General features: G+C 39.3%; 3 protein-coding genes across 3 annotated transcripts; all 3 read right to left on the bottom strand.

The window, feature by feature from the left end:
• Positions 1-6,833: 6,833 nt before the first annotated feature.
• On the bottom strand, positions 6,834-9,355 carry LOC113080444 (C-type mannose receptor 2-like). Its single transcript, XM_026252619.1, has 4 exons — positions 9,319-9,355; positions 8,858-9,226; positions 7,364-7,705; positions 6,834-7,204 (listed from the first exon to the last, which is right to left on the bottom strand). Exons 1-4 carry the CDS (start codon positions 9,353-9,355, stop codon positions 6,834-6,836), a joined length of 1,119 nt encoding a protein of 372 aa, XP_026108404.1.
• An 8,077-nt stretch (positions 9,356-17,432) lies between these two features.
• Positions 17,433-18,152, bottom strand: LOC113080443 (macrophage mannose receptor 1-like). Its single transcript, XM_026252618.1, has 3 exons — positions 18,114-18,152; positions 17,965-18,019; positions 17,433-17,869 (listed from the first exon to the last, which is right to left on the bottom strand). Exons 1-3 carry the CDS (start codon positions 18,150-18,152, stop codon positions 17,433-17,435), a joined length of 531 nt encoding a protein of 176 aa, XP_026108403.1.
• A 1,928-nt stretch (positions 18,153-20,080) lies between these two features.
• Positions 20,081-22,124, bottom strand: LOC113080442 (C-type mannose receptor 2-like). The gene is made up of 5 exons (XM_026252617.1): positions 22,092-22,124; positions 21,879-21,917; positions 21,427-21,783; positions 20,616-20,957; positions 20,081-20,451 (listed from the first exon to the last, which is right to left on the bottom strand). Exons 2-5 carry the CDS (start codon positions 21,913-21,915, stop codon positions 20,081-20,083), a joined length of 1,107 nt encoding a protein of 368 aa, XP_026108402.1. The 5' UTR covers positions 21,916-21,917; positions 22,092-22,124.
• Between the last annotated feature and the right edge of the window lie 1,422 nt (positions 22,125-23,546).

Below are 23,546 nucleotides of genomic sequence, written 5' to 3'. Positions count from 1 at the left end.
GACTGGATGAGAGTTATATTCAGTGATGAATCACGAATCTGCATTGGGCAGGGTGATGATCCTGGAACTTTTGTTTGGTGCCGTTCCAATGAAATTTATAAAGACAACTGCCTGAAGAAAACATGCAAATTTCCACAATCATTAATGATATGGGGTTGTATGTCAGGTAAAGGTATGGGAGAGATGACAGTCATTACATCTTCTATAAATGCACAAGTTTATGTTGAGATTTTGGACACTTTTCTTATTCCATCAATTGAAAGGGTGTTTGGTGACGGTAGCATCATTTTTCAGGATGATAATGCATCGTGCCATAGGGCAAAATCTGTGAAAACATTTCTACAGGAAAGACATATAATGTCAATGGCATGGCCTGCAAATAGTCCGGACCTCAATCCAATTGAAAATCTGTGGTGGAAATTAAAGAAAATGGTCCACGACAAGGCTCCAACCTGCAAAGCTGATCTGGCAACTGCAATAAGACAAAGCTGGAGACAGATTGATGAAGTATACTGTTTGTCATTAGTTAAATCCATGCATCAGAGAATTCAAGCTGTTATAAAAGCCAGAGGTGGTGCAACAAAGTACTAGTAGTGTTTTTATTTGGTGATTCCATATAATTTTCCTCAGATTTGTGTGATTCCATATTTTTTTCCTCTGTTTGATCTGTAAAAACACTTGTAATTGACTATAGTTATCTTTCTTTGTTGTTTTTTAATTGTTTTATACAGCCAGAATATTGTTTTGTTGAGTGAAAATTGTTTTGTGGCATATATGTGCTTGGTTTTTTCTCTACACAATTAAACATTTGAATGAACATCTTCTGAGAGGGGTGATTCCATACTTATTGCCAGGGGTTGTATTAAGCCTAAAATGTGTTTTAATATCGCTGTCGATGAGGCCTGTTCTTTGTCTTTAAAGCCAAGATATTTAAAGTTTTCCTGAAATATATCTTCAATAGTTCCACTTCAGTCCCACTTATATTTAGTTGCACTACTAATAAAAGTCCACACAATAAAAGTGCATTAAATACAAAATTAGTTGTTGCAATTTGGGAGATAGATGCTATTTACACTTAGAATGTTAAGAAAAAAAAAGGATATTCTGCTAATTACTTATTGCAAATAGTGGCAATCATATGCACCTGAATTGCAAGCATTATAATACATTATATAAAAAAAAAAATATATATATATTTTAATTATTAAAATTAAAATGATTAAATAGATGCCACCTTATTGTAATACAAGCCCTAGACCCACCCAATACAATATTTCCAACTTTTTGATGATTTCCTTTTTTTTTTTTTTTTTTTTTTAAATCTATGTTTTTCTGATGTGATTGGAAATTTGACAAGGGAGAAAAAAGTTTGCCAAAGGGCAGGTTCGAACCCGGGTTGATCACGTCAAAAAAATTATGACTCACACTTTATCATCCATGCCACTGAAACTGATGAGTGATGATAGTCTTTTGTAATCCTGACTTGCCCAATAACACGTTGGTGGGTGTAGGTTGTATGTGACAACAAGGCGACCTATCAGCACACCCACTCCCCGTGCCTATGAAGTATGATCAGTAAAGTCAGTTTTCTCACATTTTATGTCAGCCCACAAAAGTGCCTTTTCTCTTTCTTGCTGATCTGTTCTCACAGGTGATTGGTGTGATCCAGGGCGGCTCCTCTTCTGTTTTAAAAGCAGCAAAAGTGGCCCGTCCCAATGTGACAGCGTTCGCCTTCATGAGCAGCAGTGTGAACCCCGTCCTGTATGTGTTTGCTGGCAGCTCTCACATCCGTCAGGCTGGTCTGGGCTTCATGGCCAAACTCTTTGAAGGAACCAACTCAGAGTCGGCCTCCACCCGCAGCAGTCGTGGCTCTAATGCAGAGAGCTCTGTTTTCACCAAGCTGTCCGTCAAACTGAGTCGTAAAGGGGACTGGGCGAGAGACGAGACCCCTGGTGGTGAAGACGAGACCATGGCAGACGTACAGAACAGAGATGAGATGAAGACTTTGACCACCCTGCATTAAAGTGCTCATATCTATTCTCCTGTGGTCCATTTATAATGCTAGAAAATGTTGCTGGACTCCCAGTATCCCAACTGAAATATCATCTTCTGCTGCTGCTGTTTCAGAATCAATGTCTTATTTTCTCAGTCTAAAAACTTTATTGAAATGTGAGAATTAAAACATTGTCACATTTTGTTTTAGAAGATTTTCTTTGTGAAAAATTCTCATTTCGTGTTGTTTCATACTCCTGCTGTTTACTGTCTGTTTTTGTTTGCTTGTTTCTAAAATATGAATAAGTTTGCATGTGAACATATCCTCGTTCATTTGCTTATGTCTACATGACATTTAGCCATTCAGGCTGGACTGTATTTACATCTCTGACGTGAAATAGAAGGACAGTGAGTGTTATTGATCAAGTCCATTACATACAAGTCTTGTTTGTTACTCCGTAGTTCTTTAGTTTGTCTCCTAAAATCAAACAATGAACAAAAAATATCCAATGCAATATGTTTTTTTTTTTTTTTGCAAGACTGTATATATAAATATATATATATATATATATATATATATATATATATATATATATATATATATATAGTACAGACCAAAAGTTTGGACACACCTTCTCATTCAAAGAGTTTTCTTTATTTTCATGACTATGAAAATTGTAGAGTCACACTGAAGGCATCAAGGGCTATTTGACCAAGAAGGAGAGTGATGGGGTCCTGCGCCAAATGACCTGGCCTCCACAGTCACTGGACCTGAACCCAATCAAGATGGTTTTCTGCCGAGGCAGAATGGCGGCTGCACTCGTGGGGTTCGCAAGTGGATTTGGTGGAGGGAATGGAGACGGGCCAGTCCCTATCTCCTTCCACTTCCGCCAGCTCCCGCGCCCAATCTCTGGAGTTGGAAGCACGCTCTGCGGTTCCTTCCACCCAGGGAGAGGGATCGACGCTCCACCTCTCTTCCTCCGAGGAGGTCGATGTGGAGTCGGTGGACAGGGATTCGCCACCCCATTCGCCGCAATATGAGGAGCTCTTGGAGGTGGTTACTCGTGCGGTGGCCAAATTAAGCATTGAGTGGCCCGCCGAAAAAACAACAATTTTCAGCCCGCCTCTATATCCTCTCGTCTGACTACTGAGGGAACGTAGTGGGGATGGGAGGGCACGGCTATAGAGCGATGCCCCGGGTGGAACAGACGCTCGTGAGGTATCTGTCCCCCGGCGCGGCATCATCTCTGAAGGCCCCGGCATGAACCACTCAGGACAACATCGGCTTTGGTGGGCAAAGGGTATTCAGCTGCAGGCCAGGCTGGTGTGTGTCTGCACACCATGGCGGTGTTACAGGTGTACCAAGATGACCTTCTTAAAGAGCTAGATGAGGGAGAGGAGATTAAGTCCCATGATATTTCAGAACTAAGAAGGACCGCTGATCTCTCCCTCTGCACCACCAAGGAGACTGCCAGATCGATTGGGCGGTCCATGGCAGCTATGTTGGCCGCGGAGAGGCACTTATGGTTGACCCTGTCTGATATGAAAGAGCGTTAGGGCAGTCATAGAAGCTAAGAAGTCCTTGGTAGAGCGTTACACACTGCAGTACATGGTGCCCGTCTCGCCTCAGCGCCCTCTGGGGGCCGATCTGCCAACCCTGCCAGTGTTCCAGGGTGCAGCGGTCCCCAGCGAGCATCGGTCTCAGTATCTTCCGCCCGTGCGCGTAGCGGGGCTGAGACACTCGCCGCCCCTGCGGGGGCCTCTTACACCAGAAGTCAGTCTCGAGAGACTGATTCCCTTAGTAGATTATTTAGCAGCGTGGAAACTACTGCCAAATGTATCTCAATGGGTCCTGCACACAGTAGAAAAAGGCCACCATATTCAGTTCGGCTCTACGCCGCCAATATTCAACGGGGTCATCCCGATGATAGTCGGCCCCAGGCAGGGTCTATTTATGGAACAGAAAGTGAAAATCCTATTAGAGAAGGAGGCCATCGAGGTGTTCCCTCCTCAAGACAGGGAGTCCGGATTTTACAGCCGGTATTTCATAGTTCCAAAGAAGGATGGGGGGTTGCGTCCGATTATAGACTTGAGGGTCTTAAATCATTCAGTTATGAGATTGAAGTTCAAAATGCTCACAATCAAGCATGTTGTAGCACAGATCAGGTCCGAGGACTGGTTTGTCACAATAGATCTCAAAGATGCATACTTCCACATATCCATCCTTCCACAACACAGGAAGTTTCTGAGGTTCGCTTTCGGGGGCGAAACTTACCAATATCGAGTACTTCCCTTCGGCCTTGCACTCTCAACTCGCTCGTTCACAAAATGTGTAGACGCAGCTCTGGTCCCCCTGCGCATGCATCACAATGTCCCCTTTGGTTCTCTCTAGTTCATCCAGCTCCTCTGGGACTGGACGCTGTGGTACAGACCTGGCCGAGGCTTCGTCTGTACGCCTTTCCCCCTATTGCTCTGCTCCCGGGAGTTCTGTCGAGAGTACGCCGGGACGGGGTCCGTCGCAGACCTGGTCTCGCTCCTCGACGGCTCTCCTCTCTGTGGCCCCCACTTATCTTGAGTTTGTACCTGGCATGACCAAAGCGTTCATATACCCTCGTGCAGGATATGTTCCTAAGGTTCCCTCTGTTACACCATGACCTGTAGTGCTGCATACGTCCACAGAGCTGCCCTGTGGAGAAAAAATGACCAATTACTTGTATGCTACGGTCCCCCCAAGATGGGTTCTCCTGCTTCTAAGCAGACTATTAGTCGTTGGATAGTCAAGGCTATCAATGCCACCTATGAGTCCTCTGGTCATCCCCCGCTGTCGGCAGCCAAGGCTCACTCTACTCTGGGTATGACGGCCTCCAAGGCCTTCCTAGCAGGTGTATCCATGCTGGACATCTGCAATGCTGCGGGGTGGTCCACGCCTTCTAAGTTTGTTAAATTCTATGGCCTAGACATGCCAGTCACTCCAGGCGCTTCTGTCCTCTCGTCCTAAGCTGTGCTCTTCGGATTCACACTAGGCAGGGGTTTGGTAGCCTGGCGGTGTTGGTATTCGTTCCCCAAAGTGTTGTTCGACGCAGCTCGAGTTCCTGAAGAGGAACATCTCTAGGTTACGTATGTAACCCTAGTTCCTCGAGAGAACAAGACGCTGCATCGAACAACGCTTTGGGGAACGCGCTTAGCGTGAGTGACTCTGAATATCGTGTGTAATCAGTCCAATGGAAGAGTGACGTTACAGGCGGGGTGACGTAAGCGACCAGGAAGCTGTAAAAGCACGTGCCACGCAGCTGGCGTCAGCTTCGAGTACCAGCAAGCGCCGGCAGGGGTGCCGGGGGTATGGCTCAGAGACGCAGCGTTTTGATGCCTTCAGTGTGAATCTACAATTTTCATAGTCATGAAAATAAAGAAAACTCCTTGAATGAGAAGGTGTGTCCAAACTTTTGGTCTGTACTGTATATATATATATATATATATATTTTTTTTTTTTTCTTACAACCATGGGAATCAAATTGTAAACATTTGCAATAATAAATGCAGATAATGAATGTTTAATTGTGCTTTTTAATCAGCTTCAGGGAAGTTACACTATGCCTGAAAATTTTTAAATTGAAAAATAAATAGGATTTAAACCATTTTTGCTCTATGATGTAACTGAATGATAATTCAAAATAGTTAAATAAGATTAGATTGCTGGTTTTACGTGAGTTTATCTGAGCTGCGGTTGTTGACATTTATGTTTTACTTTTACTTTTATGTTTAGCACAAACGTATTGTAAATATTTTACTCCCAACCATCCCTGCTTAAAGGATAAACAATATTCAAATGAGCTAAAGCACATAATAAATAGTACAAGAGAAAAAGAAGTATCCACACCAACAGAGATCCTTGAAACAGAAATATGAAACTTTAATTCCTGAATTATCTCATAATAAAATAGAAAGAAAACAGGTATACCTAATAATGGGTATATGAGTTTATGTATATATGAGTTTTTTTAAGAAATGTTGAAAGAGTTTCTAAAAGCGAAATATGAGGCTCTTAATATTAAGCAAACAAACCCACAGGAATCACATTGAAACATCAACAGAAATTTACCCACCTGCAGAAAAACAAACCCTCATAAGAACAATTCTTTCAATTTACTGTGCAGCCAATAAAAGTTGTTTTAACCTGTTAACTGTCACTCACGTTTTTGAAGATAGACATGAATGTGCATGATACAAACCTAAATTTTTATAATTCATGACTGAAAACATTTTGTAACATGATTTTGATGTACCATTTACATGGTAATGCAATGTCTGATTTTAAAATGGGTTTTGAAGGATGAATTTTGAGATTTTATGTTTTCAAGTGATATATAACTTCTGATGATTTCTAAAATGTGATAGAGAAAAAGGCAACGAGAAAGTCTTTTTTTTAAACAAAGGTCAAAACTCCTTTTGTAATGTAGATTTCTGAGGGTGCACTCTTGTCATAAATTCATCTATTACTTTTCCTACATAATTTTTAACAAAAAATATTGGTAAAATATATATTTGGGAGTCTTAGACCTTTCCAACGATATATAGTTTGTCAAGATTAGATTAGATTTGATTGTTATATAGTATAGTCAACGTAGGCGTCCCGTATACGGGACGGGGTGACATTTAACAGGTTAAACTGTTTAAAATATTAACAAACATCTGAGCAAAAGATTTCTGCTTTTAACCTCCAGGTGTGCCTGCCTGCTGAGCTAGAAAATATTATATGTACAAGTATTGCTTTACAATGTGATTAATGAAGTTAAAGCATCACACAGCATTTTATATCTCATGTGAAAGTTCTGTGTTTCCTTTCACTCTTCATAAGTTCTGCAGATGAAGTTGAGTTTGTGAGTCTCAGGAAGGCTGATCCAGCGGTGATCTCCTCCAGACTGAACTGCTCCAGATCTCACTGTGTGTTCACAGTCCTCCTCTGATGAGCCGTTCCCTGGAGCCCAGTTCTGATAGCACACGGTATCTCCACTCACCCAGTACCAGATGCCCAAAATGTGAGAGTAACGTAAACCCAACCACATCTCTGCAGTAGACGCCAGTTTAACCACGTTCAACACACGACGCTGCATCTCTTCTGAATGAACCGAGATCAGATCCACATGATTCTGTCTGCAGTATCTCAGAGCTTCAGACCACGTCACATTCTCTCTGATCACAATCAGTTCAGGATCTGCAGATAAACCAAGCACAAGCAGAAACTAGAGAGAGACTGATCTAAAACAACAGAACAAACACTGGGGATGAATTTGTCACGTCAGACATGTAGAGTGAACTTTAAGAGATCTGGAGGTGATGATGGAGTGTGTGTGTTTAGTGAAGATCTACTCACGTTCATAACACACAAAAGGATATTGTTCGGTGCAAGAGACATCAAACCATTTTCTCTGAGCATTAAGAGCTGTACAGTTTTCATTTCCTCCCCAATTATCAGGTTGACCAGTGTCCCAGTCTCTGAATGAAGAGTCACTCTGATCTGACCACTGCCATGAGCCTCTGAACAGACCGATCCAGATCCATGATCCAGATGAGTTATTATCTCTAATGAACCGTTCAACCTGTTGATTCTCGTTCTGGTTCCTCACACTGACCAGATCAATGTGATTCTGTCTGCAGTAACTCTGAGCGTCTCTCCAACTCTTCGGCTGATCGACAAAGACAAGTCCTGTGTTTGCTTTAAGAAAAACAGATGAAAACAGATTCATCAAACAGTTTGTTCATTGTTCTTAAGCTGCTTCATGGTTATTATCAGAAACACATCATTTAAAGACTGATTTTGTGTTGAGATACTGAAAGCTGAATGTATCGCACAGCTCACGGTGTTCAGGAGGTTTATCACAGACTCTGAAGCTAGTGATCACAAATTTGTATTTGTTTTGAAACCTCTACTTAAAAAGACTAATTTCTGAGAATAAAAATCTCAAAACAAAATATTGTTATATGGGTAAAAGTGAACACAATAAAATGACATCGATGAGACAAGAACTGAACAAGAGTTTTGTTCGTAAACATCAAGAAGAGGCAGAATTCCATTCAGTAGTGTCCAAAACTGATGACCGGAGATGTTATGAGTGTCCCTACATGTTCAATTAAACCATTAAAATTATATTATTATTTTATATTTTTCAAAATACAAAACCATATATATATATATATATATATAAACTGTATGTGTGTGTTATAAAATATTTAACACAGTTTTAATAATACTTGAATAAAGAGTAAAGAGTTATGTTGATTTCCTACACCAGAAATCCCCATTTATAAATTTATAAATTAAATAATTATTAATTATAAATAAATATATAAATAAATGATGGATTATTTTTAAGAAACACTTGCCAAAACAATTGTTTGACATTTTTGAATTCAGAATTTATAAATATTGCTGAAAAAAATATAAAACTATTATATATATATATATATAATAGTTTTATTTATTTTTTTCAGCAATATAAGGTTGCAAAATATTTAACACAGTTTAAATAATATTTGATTAAAGGGTTATGTTGATTTCCTACGCCAGACATCCCTGTTGACCCCTGCTATATGCCAATTAAATTTGTCAATTAAATAATTATTAAATTTATGAAGAAATTATGAATTATTCTCTCTCTCTCTCCAGGCCAACATTAGTTTCACTCCAACCCTAATCAAACACACCAGAACCAGCAAATCAAGCTCTTCAGGATCAGCTGATAATCACAAGCTGAAGCAGGTTGGATAGAAACTTCACAGGACAGTGGACCTCCAGGAGCAGGGTCAAAAACTCTGTGCTTCTTTTTATACATTAATGTTTGTTGCCATTGTAGGGAGATGCACTTACTGTTAATGGAGGAATTGCAAATAAAATTTAGGAGCGTGCTACATCTTCCATCATGCCACTGTCCATTTGACATCATAACACATTCTTCTGCACCAAGATTTGGTTGTCCAGGAGCCCAATCCAGATAGAGCGCAGGTTCACCTGAAGACCAGTGCCATTCATCACGACCCGTCTTCTGCAGCCCAATCCAGATATTCTGAACACTTCCATCATTCACACTCTTCTTCAGCTCGTTCATGTCGTTCATGTTGTCAGCGGTGGCCAGATCTGTGTATTTCTCTCTGCAGTATCTCTGAGCTTCAGTCCAGGTCTTCTTCTCATTTATAAAGTGATACTGACGCTGAACACATTCAGATACGGAGCAGAGAGCTGTGAAAGAGAGACGCTGCTTTAATGCTTTTCATAACAGGATCAAACCTAATGAAACTAGAAATCATGAATAAAACCACAAACACACTCACCAATGAGAAGAAGAGTGAAATACAGAGTTTGGTCCATTTCTGAGGAAGAAATGCATAAAAAAAACCCAAATACACTCATTTTCATCTTAGAGTAAAACATTTTGAATTAAAAAAAAAAAAAAGACATCTTAGCGGCATAACAGGATTCACACCAAATCAGTTAATATTAACCTTTCAAAGTCTAATTCTAGTTAAAGAATGAACTTGTGAGTTATTCTTACTTTAGAGGTCGTGTGTTTCTGTCCTGAGTCTGATGTTTCTGTCCTCAGCTTCAAACTGTGTAATGATTATTATATCTGCTCTCATCACTCATTTAGCATCACATTATTTGTTTACTAGTCTAAAACCCCTATTTCATATTCACTTCCTCTATATTTGTGTATATCTCTTTCCATTAATTTCCATACTTACATCTGACTTACGTCAGTCAGTATCAGTCAATATGGAAATGAACCTTATTTAACAGAATTACATACTTATAAACATTATTTAATTAACATTTTAACTCTTAAAACCTCAGTTTGAGGCACCACTGTGTGAGATGATAAAATATTTATGATTATTGTGAGAAGAGTTTTAGAAATAATAATAAAAAAGACTAGATGAAGAGGAAAGAGAGAAAGAGAGATCCTTCACCTTCTTTTTCCTCTTCAGAGCCGAGGCCTCTGCTGGTGAAGATGAGACACAGAAGACATGAGCAACAGAGACCAGCCTCCATTAATCTGCTCATATTGTGTATTTATAACCCTGAGGTCCATTTATAATGTTAGAAAGACTCTCATCATCCAAAATAAAATACTATCATCTGCTTCTGTTTCAGTAGAAATGTGTCTGATGTTCTCTGTCTAGATACTCAATTCTAGATACTAGACTGTGATTGAATGGAATGCAAAGATTTAGATTTCATCTCTTTGTGAAAATTCTAATAGTTTTGTTTCCTACTCCTGCCGTTTACTGGATTTTTTTTGTTTGTTTGTTTATGAAACATGAATATGTTTGCATGTAAACACATCCTCATTCATTTGTTTATGTCCACAGCACATTTAGACGTTCAGGATGGACAGTATTTGCATCTCTGACATGAAACAGAAGCATAAACAATGAGTTTTATTATTTTAGTCGCATCTGATTACATGTCATTCAGTCTTATTCATTAGTTTGTTTGTTTTGTTTTATTGCAGAAAAGTTAGACTGTAAATGTGTCTCAATTCAAAGGTCCAGTGCCTTGAAGTTCACAAAGATTGAACTTAATGTTGTTAAATGAGGCTGTCTACTTCCTGTTTGCATCACCAGCTGTTCCCACATCCTCCTGTTGCCTAGCAACAGTGTGACAGCTGCCACAGCAGAGACGTTTCTGACAGACTTAAACAACTATAAATAAAAAATCACCAAAATCATCCTAAAACAACACTATAACAAACTTCTGTAGTTTACAAAACACTATTACTGTATAATAAACAGATGTCTACTGTAGAACCTGCTTACACAACACATTATCACTCCTAACTCACTGACACTTGGTCAGGATCCTTTAGCATCGCTATTTGACGCTCAACATACCCCTTTAGCATCATTTTCAGTGTTCAGGGGTATCATTTTAGCATCACTTTTTGACATTCAGGGTCCTCAATTCTTTCCAGTTGTTTGTCTTAGTTTAATGGTTTGCATGCATTTGAAATTAATAATAATAATTTTATATAAATTTATGCTTTGACTGGAATAAAACCCCTGCTTTACCCTAAACCTATAACTTCTGAACTATATAAAATATGACAGGAAAATAAAAATACAGTCGCAGGTATTTGCAAAAACTGACGTAAATAAAACCATCGAGACTATTTACATGAAAAATTACACTTCAACATATATGCAATGATGGCAATATTATTACTCAATATATATTACCAAAGTTAGTCATGAAAATAAAATTCCCAGTGCCTTTCACGTAGGCATATTGATGCCAAGGAGTTTTATCTAAACTAATGGAGAACCTGCACATCAAAAAAATGACCTAAAGGTGTACCCTGTGTGTCAGAAAGTGATGCCAAGGGGTCCTGACGAAGCATCAATATGTGACGAGCTGGGAGTGAGAATGTTTTTTGAAGCACGTGGGAACCACAGACAGACAGAGGGAGAGGTTGAAAATGTCTGTGAAAACAGCGGCTAGTTGGACTGTGCATGCTCTGAGCACACGGCCTGGGATGCCATCGGGACCCGCAGCCTTACGGATATTTACCCGTCGGAAGGATCGAGTTACATCCGTGACAGAGACAGAGAGTGCACTCACATCTTCTGCAGCAGCCGTGGGAGCGCTCTCTGTGTGGACGGTGCTGTGAGCCTCGAAACGAGCATAAAAGTTATTAAGCTCATCCGGTAGAGAGGAGGCGATGTTCACAGAAGCTGGTTTATTCCCTTTACAGTCTGTGATGTTGTTGAAGCCCTGCCACATGCTTCTTAATGGCATCTACGCTAATATTAGTCTGTTTCTCTCTTATTCCGAGGTCACCATAGCCACCAGATCCAGTCTGTATCCAGATCAGAGGGTCACTGCAGTCACCCGGATCCAGTACGTATCAAGACCAGATGGTGGATCAGCACCTAGAAAGGACCTCTACATCCCTGAAAGACAGCGGAGACCAGGACAACTAGAGCCCCAGATTCAGATCCCCTGTAAAGACCTTGTCTCAGAGGACCACCAGGACAAGACCACAGGAAACAGATGATTCTTCTGCACAATCTGACTTTGCTGCAGCCTGGAATTGAACTACTGGTTTCGTCTGGTCAGAGGAGAACTGGTCCCCAACTGAGCCTGGTTTCTCCCAACGATTTTTTCTCCATTCTGCCACCGATGGAGTTTCGGTTCCTTGCCGCTGTTGCCTCTGGCTTGCTTAGTTGGGGTCACTTCATCTACAGCGATATCATTGACTTGATTGCAAATAAATGCACAGACACTATTTAAACTGAACAGAGATGACATCACTGAATTCAATGATGAACTGCCTTTAACTATCATTTAGCATTATTGACACACTGTTTTCCTAATGAATGTTGTTCAGTTGCTTTGACGCAATGTATTTTGTTTAAAGCGCTATATAAATAAAGGTGACTTGACTTGACTTGATGTGTTGGAAATATTTTGGAGTTTTTGTTCTGAATTTGGCTTTGTTAAAGTCCCCCGTGACAAATGCCACATCTGGGTACGCGGTTTCCTGCTCACTTATATCCCGATACAGTTAATTGAGAGCCTGGTCTGTGTTGGCTTGAGGAGGAATGTAAACAGCTGTGAATATGACCGCTGTAAATTCCCTTAGTAGCCAGAATGGTCGACACAGAAGCATATGAAATTCTAGATCGTAGGCTGGTAGTGTAGTGTAGTTCCAGTAGTGTAGGCTGGTACATCACCACAGTTTTCAGTATGCTAATAGTCGAGCCAAAGTTGTTGCATACAGTGGAGAACAGTTCCGGGGTGGCCTGCATGTCACAAGAACTTCACTTATTCAGGGCGGAGTCATCAGCAAACATGACATAATGTTAGGATAAAGACATAGTCTGGCCACATGGACCTTGATCTTATCTACTTCATGCTGAACAGTGTGGGGGCAAACACACAGCTTTGCTTCTCTCCATTTATAACTGTGAAAGCTAGATCTCTATCATCAAGCACACAATGCTGTTGTGGAATTGGCATGCTATGCAAATTAATCTTTCAGGGTAACCAAACTTACTCATGATCTTCAAAAGCCCCTCACAACTTATGGTATTGAATGCCTTGGTTGAGACTATGATTGCAGTATTAAGGTCAGTGTTTCCTGGCACTTCTCTTGAGATTGTTAGGCAGAATAGCTTGTGCCCACAGTGTTTGGAATATAGTTCTTTCTGCTAATTTTGCAGGCATGGTCCAGACACTTAGATCTCAGATAAAATATGCTTATGTTTGCATATAAATACATCCTCATTCATTTGTTTATGTCCAGACCAAATTTAGACATTCAGGCTGGACAATATTTGCATCTCTGATTTGAAACATTGGGATAAACAGTGAGTGTTATTGTATTTATTTACATTTCATTCAGTCTAATATATCGGTTTTATTGCAAAAACAGGAAAGTTACACTGTAACTGCTTCCCCTTTAAAGTCCACGAAGGTGAAAGTTGCCGTTGTTAAATGAGATTATGGTCTTTGATGATTTCCTGTTTGTATTGTGTGTGACAGCTGCCATCAGGTACACAGATATTTCTGACAGACTTTACACACAAAAATGTCAGAATTGTATTTCTTCCAGGTAAAATAATTTTGGTTATTTTTACAGGCAAGTCATTAAGAACAGGTTCTTATTTACAATGGTGGCCTGACAAGTGGAATGACCACTTAGGTAAAGGGAAGTAGGGCTAAAATAAATACAGAACATTAGAAACACAGGTTAGCATTTACATAAATACATATTAAAACATCAAACATCATCAATCTATTTAGTGTATAAAAAAAATAAAAAAAATAAAAAATATAAAAAAAAAATAATAATAAAAAAATACTTAGATAATTATGTACTGAAGCACCTGCATTTGTCCGTGAACAAGTATGATATACTAGTTTTGAAGGATGAAATTGGAATTAGTTTATCTAGTTTGACAATGTTTTGCAGAGCATTCCAATCGCGAGTGGCAGCAGATTGAAAAGATGTAAGACCAAACGCAGAATTAGTTTTTGGGAATGTTTAGTTGAAGATGAAGTGAGGACCGAGTGTTATATGTGATGGGCTTTGGCTGTAGCAGGTGACCTAAGAAGGGAGGTGAGTGGCCGAGAAGTGTCTTGTAAATGAAGGTGAACCAGTGAATTTTACGGCGATTGTGAAGGGAGGGCCAGTTAACAGATGAATATAAAGCACAGTGGTGTGTATTGAAGGGTGCATTTGTGGCAAACCTGATAGCAGAATGATAAAGAGCATCATGTTTTGAAAGAGAGGACTTGCAAGCAACCCTGTATTTAGTGTCTCCATAGTGTAACATGGGTAGAATGGTCATTTGAATGAGAGTAAGTCTGGCAGAGGTGGTGAATGAAGAGCGGTTTCTGTAAAGGAAACCAAGCTTGGCTTTGACCTTTGATTGAAGCTTTGATATGTGAATGGTGAAAGAAAGTGAAGTTTCCAACCAGATGCCCAAGTAGTTATATACAGTGACTTGTTCTAGAATAGTCCCCTTGCAGGTAGTGATGTTAAGTGCAGGAGGAGGCATAGTACCCTTATGGTAAAACCACATTATTTTTGATTTGGAGGTATTGAGAGTGAGTTTGAGATGTGGTAGTTGGTAAAAGCTATCTTGCAGGGTAGCTTGAACAGCCTCAGGGGAGGAACCTTTGGCATAAAGGATTGTATCATCAGCATATAAGTGAATGAGTGAATTACCAACTGCCTGGGGAATGTTATTAATATAAATTAAGAATAGTGTAGGGCCAAGGATGGAGCCTTGGGGGACACCCCTGGTAACTGGGAGAGGATGGGAGAAGCAGTTTTCAAATCGTACACGTTGAACCCGGTGAGACAGATAATTTGAGAACCAAACCAGAGAGTGATCAGTGACACCAATGCTGCTGAGTCTGTGGATGAGTGTATTGTGGTCCACGGAGTCAAAAGCTTTTGCAAGGTCAATGAAAATAGCAGCACAGTGTTGTTTGTTATCTAACGCAGTTTTAATATCATTGAGCACTTTAGTGGTAGCTGTAACACAACCATACCCTGATCAGAAGCCAGACTGTGCCCCGGAGATGATACAGTTCACATTAAGATGATTGATTAGTTGTTTGTTGACAAGTTTTTCCAGAATTTTAGACACACAAGGCAAGACGGAGATTGGCCTGTAATTGTTTAGGTCAGCCTGATCACCACCCTTAAACAGGGGAAGCACAACCGCTTCTTTCCAAGCAGGTGGAATCTCGGCTGTATGGAGGGAGAGATTAATGAGGGCTGTGAGAGGAGCCGCAATGACAGGGGCAGCTATTTTAATGAAAAAGGCGGCAAGATCATCTGACCCAGCTACTTTATTGGGGTCCAGAGCGGTCAATTCCTTCAGGACTTCTCCCACTAAAACAGGCCGAATAGAAAAACTGTGAGAAGGGGCTTAAAGGCTACAGGTATTAGAAGCTGCTGGAGCTGTAGCATTAAGGTTTAGTGCATTGGAAACATAGCCAGAATTTATGAAGTGGTGATTGAATGCTTCAGCCATGGAATTTTTATTAGTGACAACAATGTCATCCACTTTTAGAGACAATAGTATGGTCCGGGGTTTGTTTTCAAGTTGTTTTACCATATTCCAAAATGCTTTTGGATTCGCACCACAAAGTGTGAACTGTTTTTTAAAGAATCCAGCTTTAGCCTCCCTCACTGCTTGTGTGGCCTTATTCCTAATTTGGCGAAATAAAAGGCTGTCTTCGACAGAATGTGTCTTACGTGCTTTGCGCCAGGCTGTATTTTTTTGCTGAAGCAGAACAGCTAAATCACGATTAATCCATGGGCTGTTGCGGTTTTTATGCATATATTTTTGTTTGGGGCATGTTTGTTGATCACAGCAGTAAGAAGATCTTTAAACAACAACCATGCATCATTCACGGTGGGAATGAGGCTGACTCTATACCAGTTTACATTGGTCAGATCACGTAAGAAGGCTTGAGCATCAAAATGTTTCAGAATGCGTTTAGTAGTGATTACGAGAGGCTGTTTGACAGAAGTTTGTTTCCTAACAAAGGCAATGAAACAGTGGTCATGAAGTCATTGCAAAAAACACCTGAAAGGTACATGAGTGGGGCGTTTGTAAAAACAACATCTATCAGTGTGGCCTTGTCACAACTTTTTGGGTTGTATCTAGTTGGTAGGTTTATGATTTGATGAAGGTTTAGGCAGTCAAATTGTTGTACAACATTCTCAGGGGGCTTAAGCATGTCCCAGTTTAGATCGCCAAGTATGATCAACTCGGACCTGGTGAAAGGTGCAATGAAAAGCTTTTTGATAATTTCATGTTAAGAACAAGAAGATCATACTGTTTAGGTATAGACTTTGCCAGGGCTACACTACATTGAAGATATTCTTTGGTGAAGATTGCCACCCCCCCACCCTTAGATGACCTATCCTGCTGAAACAGGTTGTAACCAGATAAATGTAGGTCAGGGTAGGGAATAGAGTTACGCAACCATGTCTCAGTGATTACTAAAACATTGATTGCGCATGAAGTAACGCAAGGTACTGAGAGATATGAGAAAAGTGCGGAAAGGATGCAAAATAGTTTGAGTATATCCATGGTTCAACAGAAGAAGACAAAAAGTCAGCGAAAAGTCCTAATTCCAGAGTGACAGATTATTAATTTGATCTAATTAGCAACATATAGTCAACAGTTTATTTCTCATTTTTTAACAGTGCTAATTTTATTTATTTATTTTGTCCTGCAATGGAGTCACCGTTCCAATCAAACATATTTATGAATTATGATTGAAACCAAGTTGGATTTTATAATTCTGGTGTTGGGAAACAGTCAAAGAAAGAGATGAGATTGCTGGTTGTACAGGAGTTTATTTGAGCTGCTGTTTTTGACATTCTTTAATATTTAGTGTAAAATACTTCTAGAGATGTTATACCCAACATTCACTCCTCAAAGAATAAACATTAGTTCATTTAGCTGAGACGCACAATGTTGGTGCTCACTTATTCATATTCAACAAGTCATTTCTAATCTTAAAACATAGATACATGAAACTCAATATAAGAGATAGAAGTATCTGCAGTAACATACACAGATCCTTAAAACACAAATGAATTTAATAAACCTCATATCACACACTTCAGTTATTTTATTTGTATCATGATAAAATAGAAACTATTATAAATGTATATCTAATTGAGAGTCTATGATGTTCTTTGACCGTCACAAAACTCAGTGAAGTTACTAAATGACACACACACACACATGCGCTGAGTAAGCACAGTGTTTCTGTATTTTTAACCCTCAGGTGCGACTGCCTGTTGACACAAATATTATTCAAATTATTCCTTTACAAAGTGGTGGATGAAAGTTTATAGGGAGTAAACACACAAGCTCTTCTTATCTTACATAAAGTTCTGTGTTTCATTTCACTCTGAATATCTGCTACAGATGAAGTTGAGTTTGTGAGTCTCAGGAAGGCTGATCCAGCGCTGATCTCCTCCAGACTGAACTGCTCCAGATCTCACTGTGTGTTCACAGTCCTCCTCTGATGAGCCGTTCCCTGGAGCCCAGTTCTGATAGCACACGGTATCTCCACTCACCCAATACCAGATGCCCAAAATGTGAGAGTAACGTAAACCCAACCACACCTCCGCAGTAGACGCCAGTTTAACCACGTTCATCACACGACGCTGCATCTCTTCTGAATGAACCGAGACCAGATCCACATGTTTCTGTCTGCAGTATCTCAGAGCTTCAGACCACGTCACATTCTCTCTGATCACAATCAGTTTATCTGGAAACCAGACAGAGCACAAGCAGAAACTAGAGAGAGACTGATCAAAAACAACACGCAGAACAAACACTGAGGATAAATTTGTCATGTAAGACATGTAGAGTGAACTTTAAGAGATCTGGAGGTGATGATGGAGTGTGTGTGTTTAGTGAAGATCTACTCACCTTCATAACACACAAAAGGATATTGACTGTTGCAAGAGACGTCAAACCATTTTCTCTGAACATTAACAGCTGCACAGTTTTCATTACCTCCCCAATTATTAGGTTCACCAGTGTCCCAGTCTCTGAATGAAGAGTTACTCTGATCTGACCACTGCCATGAGTCTCTGAACAGACCGATCCAGATCCATGATCTAGATAACTGTCTGTCACTAATGAACTGCTGAACCTGTATAAGTGACAACAATGTCATCCACTTTTAGGGACAATGGTATGGTCCGGGGTTTGTTTTCAAGTTGTTTTACCATATTCCAAAATGCTTTTGGATTCGCACCACAAAGTATGAACTGTTTTTTAAAGAATCCAGCTTTAGCCTCCCTCACTGCTTGTGTGGCCTTATTCCTAATTTGGCGAAATAAAAGGCTGTCTTCGACAGAATGTGTCTTACGTGCTTTGCGCCAGGCTGTATTTTTTTGCTGAAGCAGAACAGCTAAATCACGATTAATCCATGGGCTGTTGCGGTTTTTATGCATATATTTTTGTTTGGGGCATGTTTGTTGATCACAGCAGTAAGAAGATCTTTAAACAACAACCATGCATCATTCACGGTGGGAATGAGGCTGACTCTATACCAGTTTACATTGGTCAGATCACGTAAGAAGGCTTGAGCATCAAAATGTTTCAGAATGCGTTTAGTAGTGATTACGAGAGGCTGTTTGACAGAAGTTTGTTTCCTAACAAAGGCAATGAAACAGTGGTCATGAAGTCATTGCAAAAAACACCTGAAAGGTACATGAGTGGGGCGTTTGTAAAAACAACATCTATCAGTGTGGCCTTGTCACAACTTTTTGGGTTGTATCTAGTTGGTAGGTTTATGATTTGATGAAGGTTTAGGCAGTCAAATTGTTGTACAACATTCTCAGGGGGCTTAAGCATGTCCCAGTTTAGATCGCCAAGTATGATCAACTCGGACCTGGTGAAAGGTGCAATGAAAAGCTTTTTGATAATTTCATGTTAAGAACAAGAAGATCATACTGTTTAGGTATAGACTTTGCCAGGGCTACACTACATTGAAGATATTCTTTGGTGAAGATTGCCACCCCCCCACCCTTAGATGACCTATCCTGCTGAAACAGGTTGTAACCAGATAAATGTAGGTCAGGGTAGGGAATAGAGTTACGCAACCATGTCTCAGTGATTACTAAAACATTGATTGCGCATGAAGTAACGCAAGGTACTGAGAGATATGAGAAAAGTGCGGAAAGGATGCAAAATAGTTTGAGTATATCCATGGTTCAACAGAAGAAGACAAAAAGTCAGCGAAAAGTCCTAATTCCAGAGTGACAGATTATTAATTTGATCTAATTAGCAACATATAGTCAACAGTTTATTTCTCATTGTTTAACAGTGCTAATTTTATTTATTTATTTTGTCCTGCAATGGAGTCACCGTTCCAATCAAACATATTTATGAATTATGATTGAAACCAAGTTGGATTTTATAATTCTGGTGTTGGGAAACGGTCAAAGAAAGAGATGAGATTGCTGGTTGTACAGGAGTTTATTTGAGCTGCTGTTTTTGACATTCTTTAATATTTAGTGTAAAATACTTCTAGAGATGTTATACCCAACATTCACTCCTCAAAGAATAAACATTAGTTCATTTAGCTGAGACGCACAATGTTGGTGCTCACTGATTCATATTCAACAAGTCATTTCTAATCTTAAAACATAGATACATGAAACTCAATATAAGAGATAGAAGTATCTGCAGTAACATACACAGATCCTTAAAACACAAATGAATTTAATAAACCTCATATCACACACTTCAGTTATTTTATTTGTATCATGATAAAATAGAAACTATTATAAATGTATATCTAATTGAGAGTCTATGATGTTCTTTGACCGTCACAAAACTCAGTGAAGTTACTAAATGACACACACACACACATGCGCTGAGTAAGCACAGTGTTTCTGTATTTTTAACCCTCAGGTGCGACTGCCTGTTGACACAAATATTATTCAAATTATTCCTTTACAAAGTGGTGGATGAAAGTTTATAGGGAGTAAACACACAAGCTCTTCTTATCTTACATAAAGTTCTGTGTTTCATTTCACTCTGAATATCTGCTACAGATGAAGTTGAGTTTGTGAGTCTCAGGAAGGCTGATCCAGCGCTGATCTCCTCCAGACTGAACTGCTCCAGATCTCACTGTGTGTTCACAGTCCTCCTCTGATGAGCCGTTCCCTGGAGCCCAGTTCTGATAGCACACGGTATCTCCACTCACCCAATACCAGATGCCCAAAATGTGAGAGTAACGTAAACCCAACCACACCTCCGCAGTAGACGCCAGTTTAACCACGTTCATCACACGACGCTGCATCTCTTCTGAATGAACCGAGACCAGATCCACATGTTTCTGTCTGCAGTATCTCAGAGCTTCAGACCACGTCACATTCTCTCTGATCACAATCAGTTCAGGATCTGTAGATGAAACAAAGCACAAGCAGAAACTAGAGAGAGACTGATCAAAAACAACATGCAGAACAAACACTGAGGATGAATTTGTCATGTCAGACATGTAGAGTGAACTTTAAGAGATCTGGAGGTGATGATGGAGCGTGTGTGTTTAGTGAAGATCTACTCACCTTCATAACACACAAAAGGATATTGACTGCTGCAAGAGACGTCAAACCATTTTCTCTGAGAATTAACAGCTGCACAGTTTTCATGACCTCCCCAATTATTAGGTTCACCAGTGTCCCAGTCTCTGAATGAAGAGTCACTCTGATCTGACCACTGCCATGAGTCTCTGAACAGACCGATCCAGATCCATGATCTTGATAACTGTCTGTCACGAATGAACCGCTGAACCTGTTGATTCTCGTTCTGGTTGCTCACACTGACCAGATCAATGTGATTCTGTCTGCAGTAACTCTGAGCGTCTCTCCATTTCATCACCTGATTGACTAAGACAAGTCCTGTGTTTGCTTTAAGAAAAAAAGAGAGAAAATTGATCATTCAGTTTGTTCATTATTCTTATGCTGCTTTATCGTTTGTATCTGAACAGAAGCAGCGATGGAAACATCAGAAACATGTCATTCAACTTGAGCTGCTTCTGAAGCTAGTGATATATTGAATATTCACAATACATTCAGGATTATTTTAAAGATGTAACATATTTAACATGAAGTAACATCTGGGAACATCCTGATTATTATAAAGCTCTTATATGTCTCTCTAGAACACTGGATTCAGACACAAAGAGTCGGATGAAAGACTTATCAAACAGAGGACATTGTTACACTGCAGCTAAAGGTTGACTAGTCCCTGAAACATTTACTTGGACAGTAGATTAGTAATTTAGAAATTAATGAAAATTACAATAAATTACAATAAAATATTTAAATGTAAATCTATAAATGAAGTGTTGTTGTGATTTTAAATATCTACACTCACTTTTGTTGCAGATGAAATATCGTCCATCACTACAAGACAAATCCTCAAATTTTCCATTTGTCATCATACCACAATAATCTCTGCCTTCTGGTTGTCCAAGCGCCCAGTTCAGATAGAGCGCAGGTTCACCTGAAGACCAGTGCCATTCATCCCGACCCGTCTTCTGCAGCCCAATCCAGACATCCTGAACACTTCCATCATTCACACTCTTCTTCAGCTCGTTCGTGTCGTTCATGTTGTCAGCGGTGGCCAGATCTGTGTAATTCTCTCTGCAGTATCTCTGAGCTTCAGTCCAGGTCTTGTTCTCATTTATAAAGTGATACTGACGCTGAACACATTCAGATACGGAGCAGAGAGCTGTGAAAGAGAGACGCTGCTTTAATGCTTTTCATTACAGGATCAAACCTAATGAAACTAGAAATCATGAATAAAACCACAAACACACTCACCACCAATGAGAAGAAGAATGAAATACAGAGTCTGGTCCATTTCTGAGGAAAAAATGCATAAAAACTAATACACTAGTTTTCATCTAAGAGTAAAACATTGTGAATAAAAAAAATAAAATCATCTTAATGTCAAAACAGGATTCACAACAATTCAGATAATATTAACCTCTCAAAGTCTAATTCTAGTCAAAGAATGAACTTATGAGATATTCTTACTTTAGAGGTTGTGTGTTTCTGTCCTGAGTCTGATGTTTCTGTAGCTTCAAACTGTGTAATGATTATTATATCTGCTCTCGTCACTCATTTAGCATCACATTATTTGTTTACTAGTCTAAAAAGCCTATTTCATATTCACTTCCTCTATATTTGTGTATCTGACCATCTCTTTCCATTAATTTCCATACTGACATCTGTGTCAGTCAGTATCAGTCAATATGAAAATTAACGTTATTTAACAGAATTATGTAACCCTGATGTTATATTTGTCATTGTATATATTTACTGAGGGTGCAATTATGATAAAATGCTTCATTTAATTTATTTATTTATTTTTTATTTGAAATGTTTAATATGTTTTTTTTTTTTTTCCTTTATTAGAGTTTGGTTGGGGAGTACAGGTGAAAAACGTTGCAAACATCATTTTGGGTTGTGAGTTGATGTGCATTGGCATGTGATGTGCATAAGAGCCTGACAAGTTTGTGAGCCAATCAGATCAAAGGAAGAAAAAGAGCAGCATGGGTGATGGTTCTGATTGTGAACGAACAATTAATAAAGTAGAACAAATGAGCAGTGGAGATGATAAAGAGGGGGAAAGAGAAATCAAGGACCTAATTACTTTTGCTATTCAGTCAGAACAAACTCATCCTGTTAAATTATCGAGAGCAATTCAGAAAGAGATAGGAGTAGTGAAAGCTGTAGCTTGTCTAAACAATGGAAGAATAATGATTAAATTTAAGAAAAGCGAAAACAAAATTCTGAAAATAAAAACGTTGGCAGGAGGAAAGATATCATGCACAGAAATAGGTAATGGAATCAGAGGGGTTATTTCAGGAGTACCTCTTAATGTAAGTGTGGATTCAATTCAAGTTTATTTGTATAGCGCTTTTTACAAAACAAATCGTTACAAAGCAACTTTACAGAAAATTATGTTTCTACAATATTTAGTAGTAGCTAGTAGTTTGTGCACATTTGACAGGATTTTAGAAAAAATAAAAATAATAATAATAATACAAGACGTAGTCAGCTAGACGATGAACTATCAATATTATTAATTAAGTTATTATATGATTCAGTCACACATTTAGCAATAATTGTTAGTTCTGTTTGTTGATTCAGGGTTAGCATCATCTGGGGTCCTCTGAGGGTCAGCATCATCTCTTCTCAGGTGTTCTGGATCCAGACTGGAGCTTGGCGAAACATAGAAACAAAATACAGACATCATTAGCATAGCTGCTGATCCAACAAAGTAAAATTAGTTTAACCCAAGCTAATGAATAAAAATGCACCTTTGAACAGATGCAACTACACTCACAATTAAAAAGATACATTATTCGAATGCTTGGCGAAAGAGATGTGTTTTTAATCTAGATTTAAACAGAGAGAGTGTGTCTGAACCCCGAACATTATCAGGAAGGCTATTCCAGAGTTTGGAAGCCAAATGTGAGAAAGCTC

The sequence above is a fragment of the Carassius auratus genome, unplaced genomic scaffold (assembly GCF_003368295.1).
Source record: "Carassius auratus strain Wakin unplaced genomic scaffold, ASM336829v1 scaf_tig00031346, whole genome shotgun sequence".
Lineage (NCBI taxonomy): Eukaryota > Metazoa > Chordata > Actinopteri > Cypriniformes > Cyprinidae > Carassius > Carassius auratus.
This window is presented reverse-complemented; position numbering and strand designations above follow the sequence as displayed.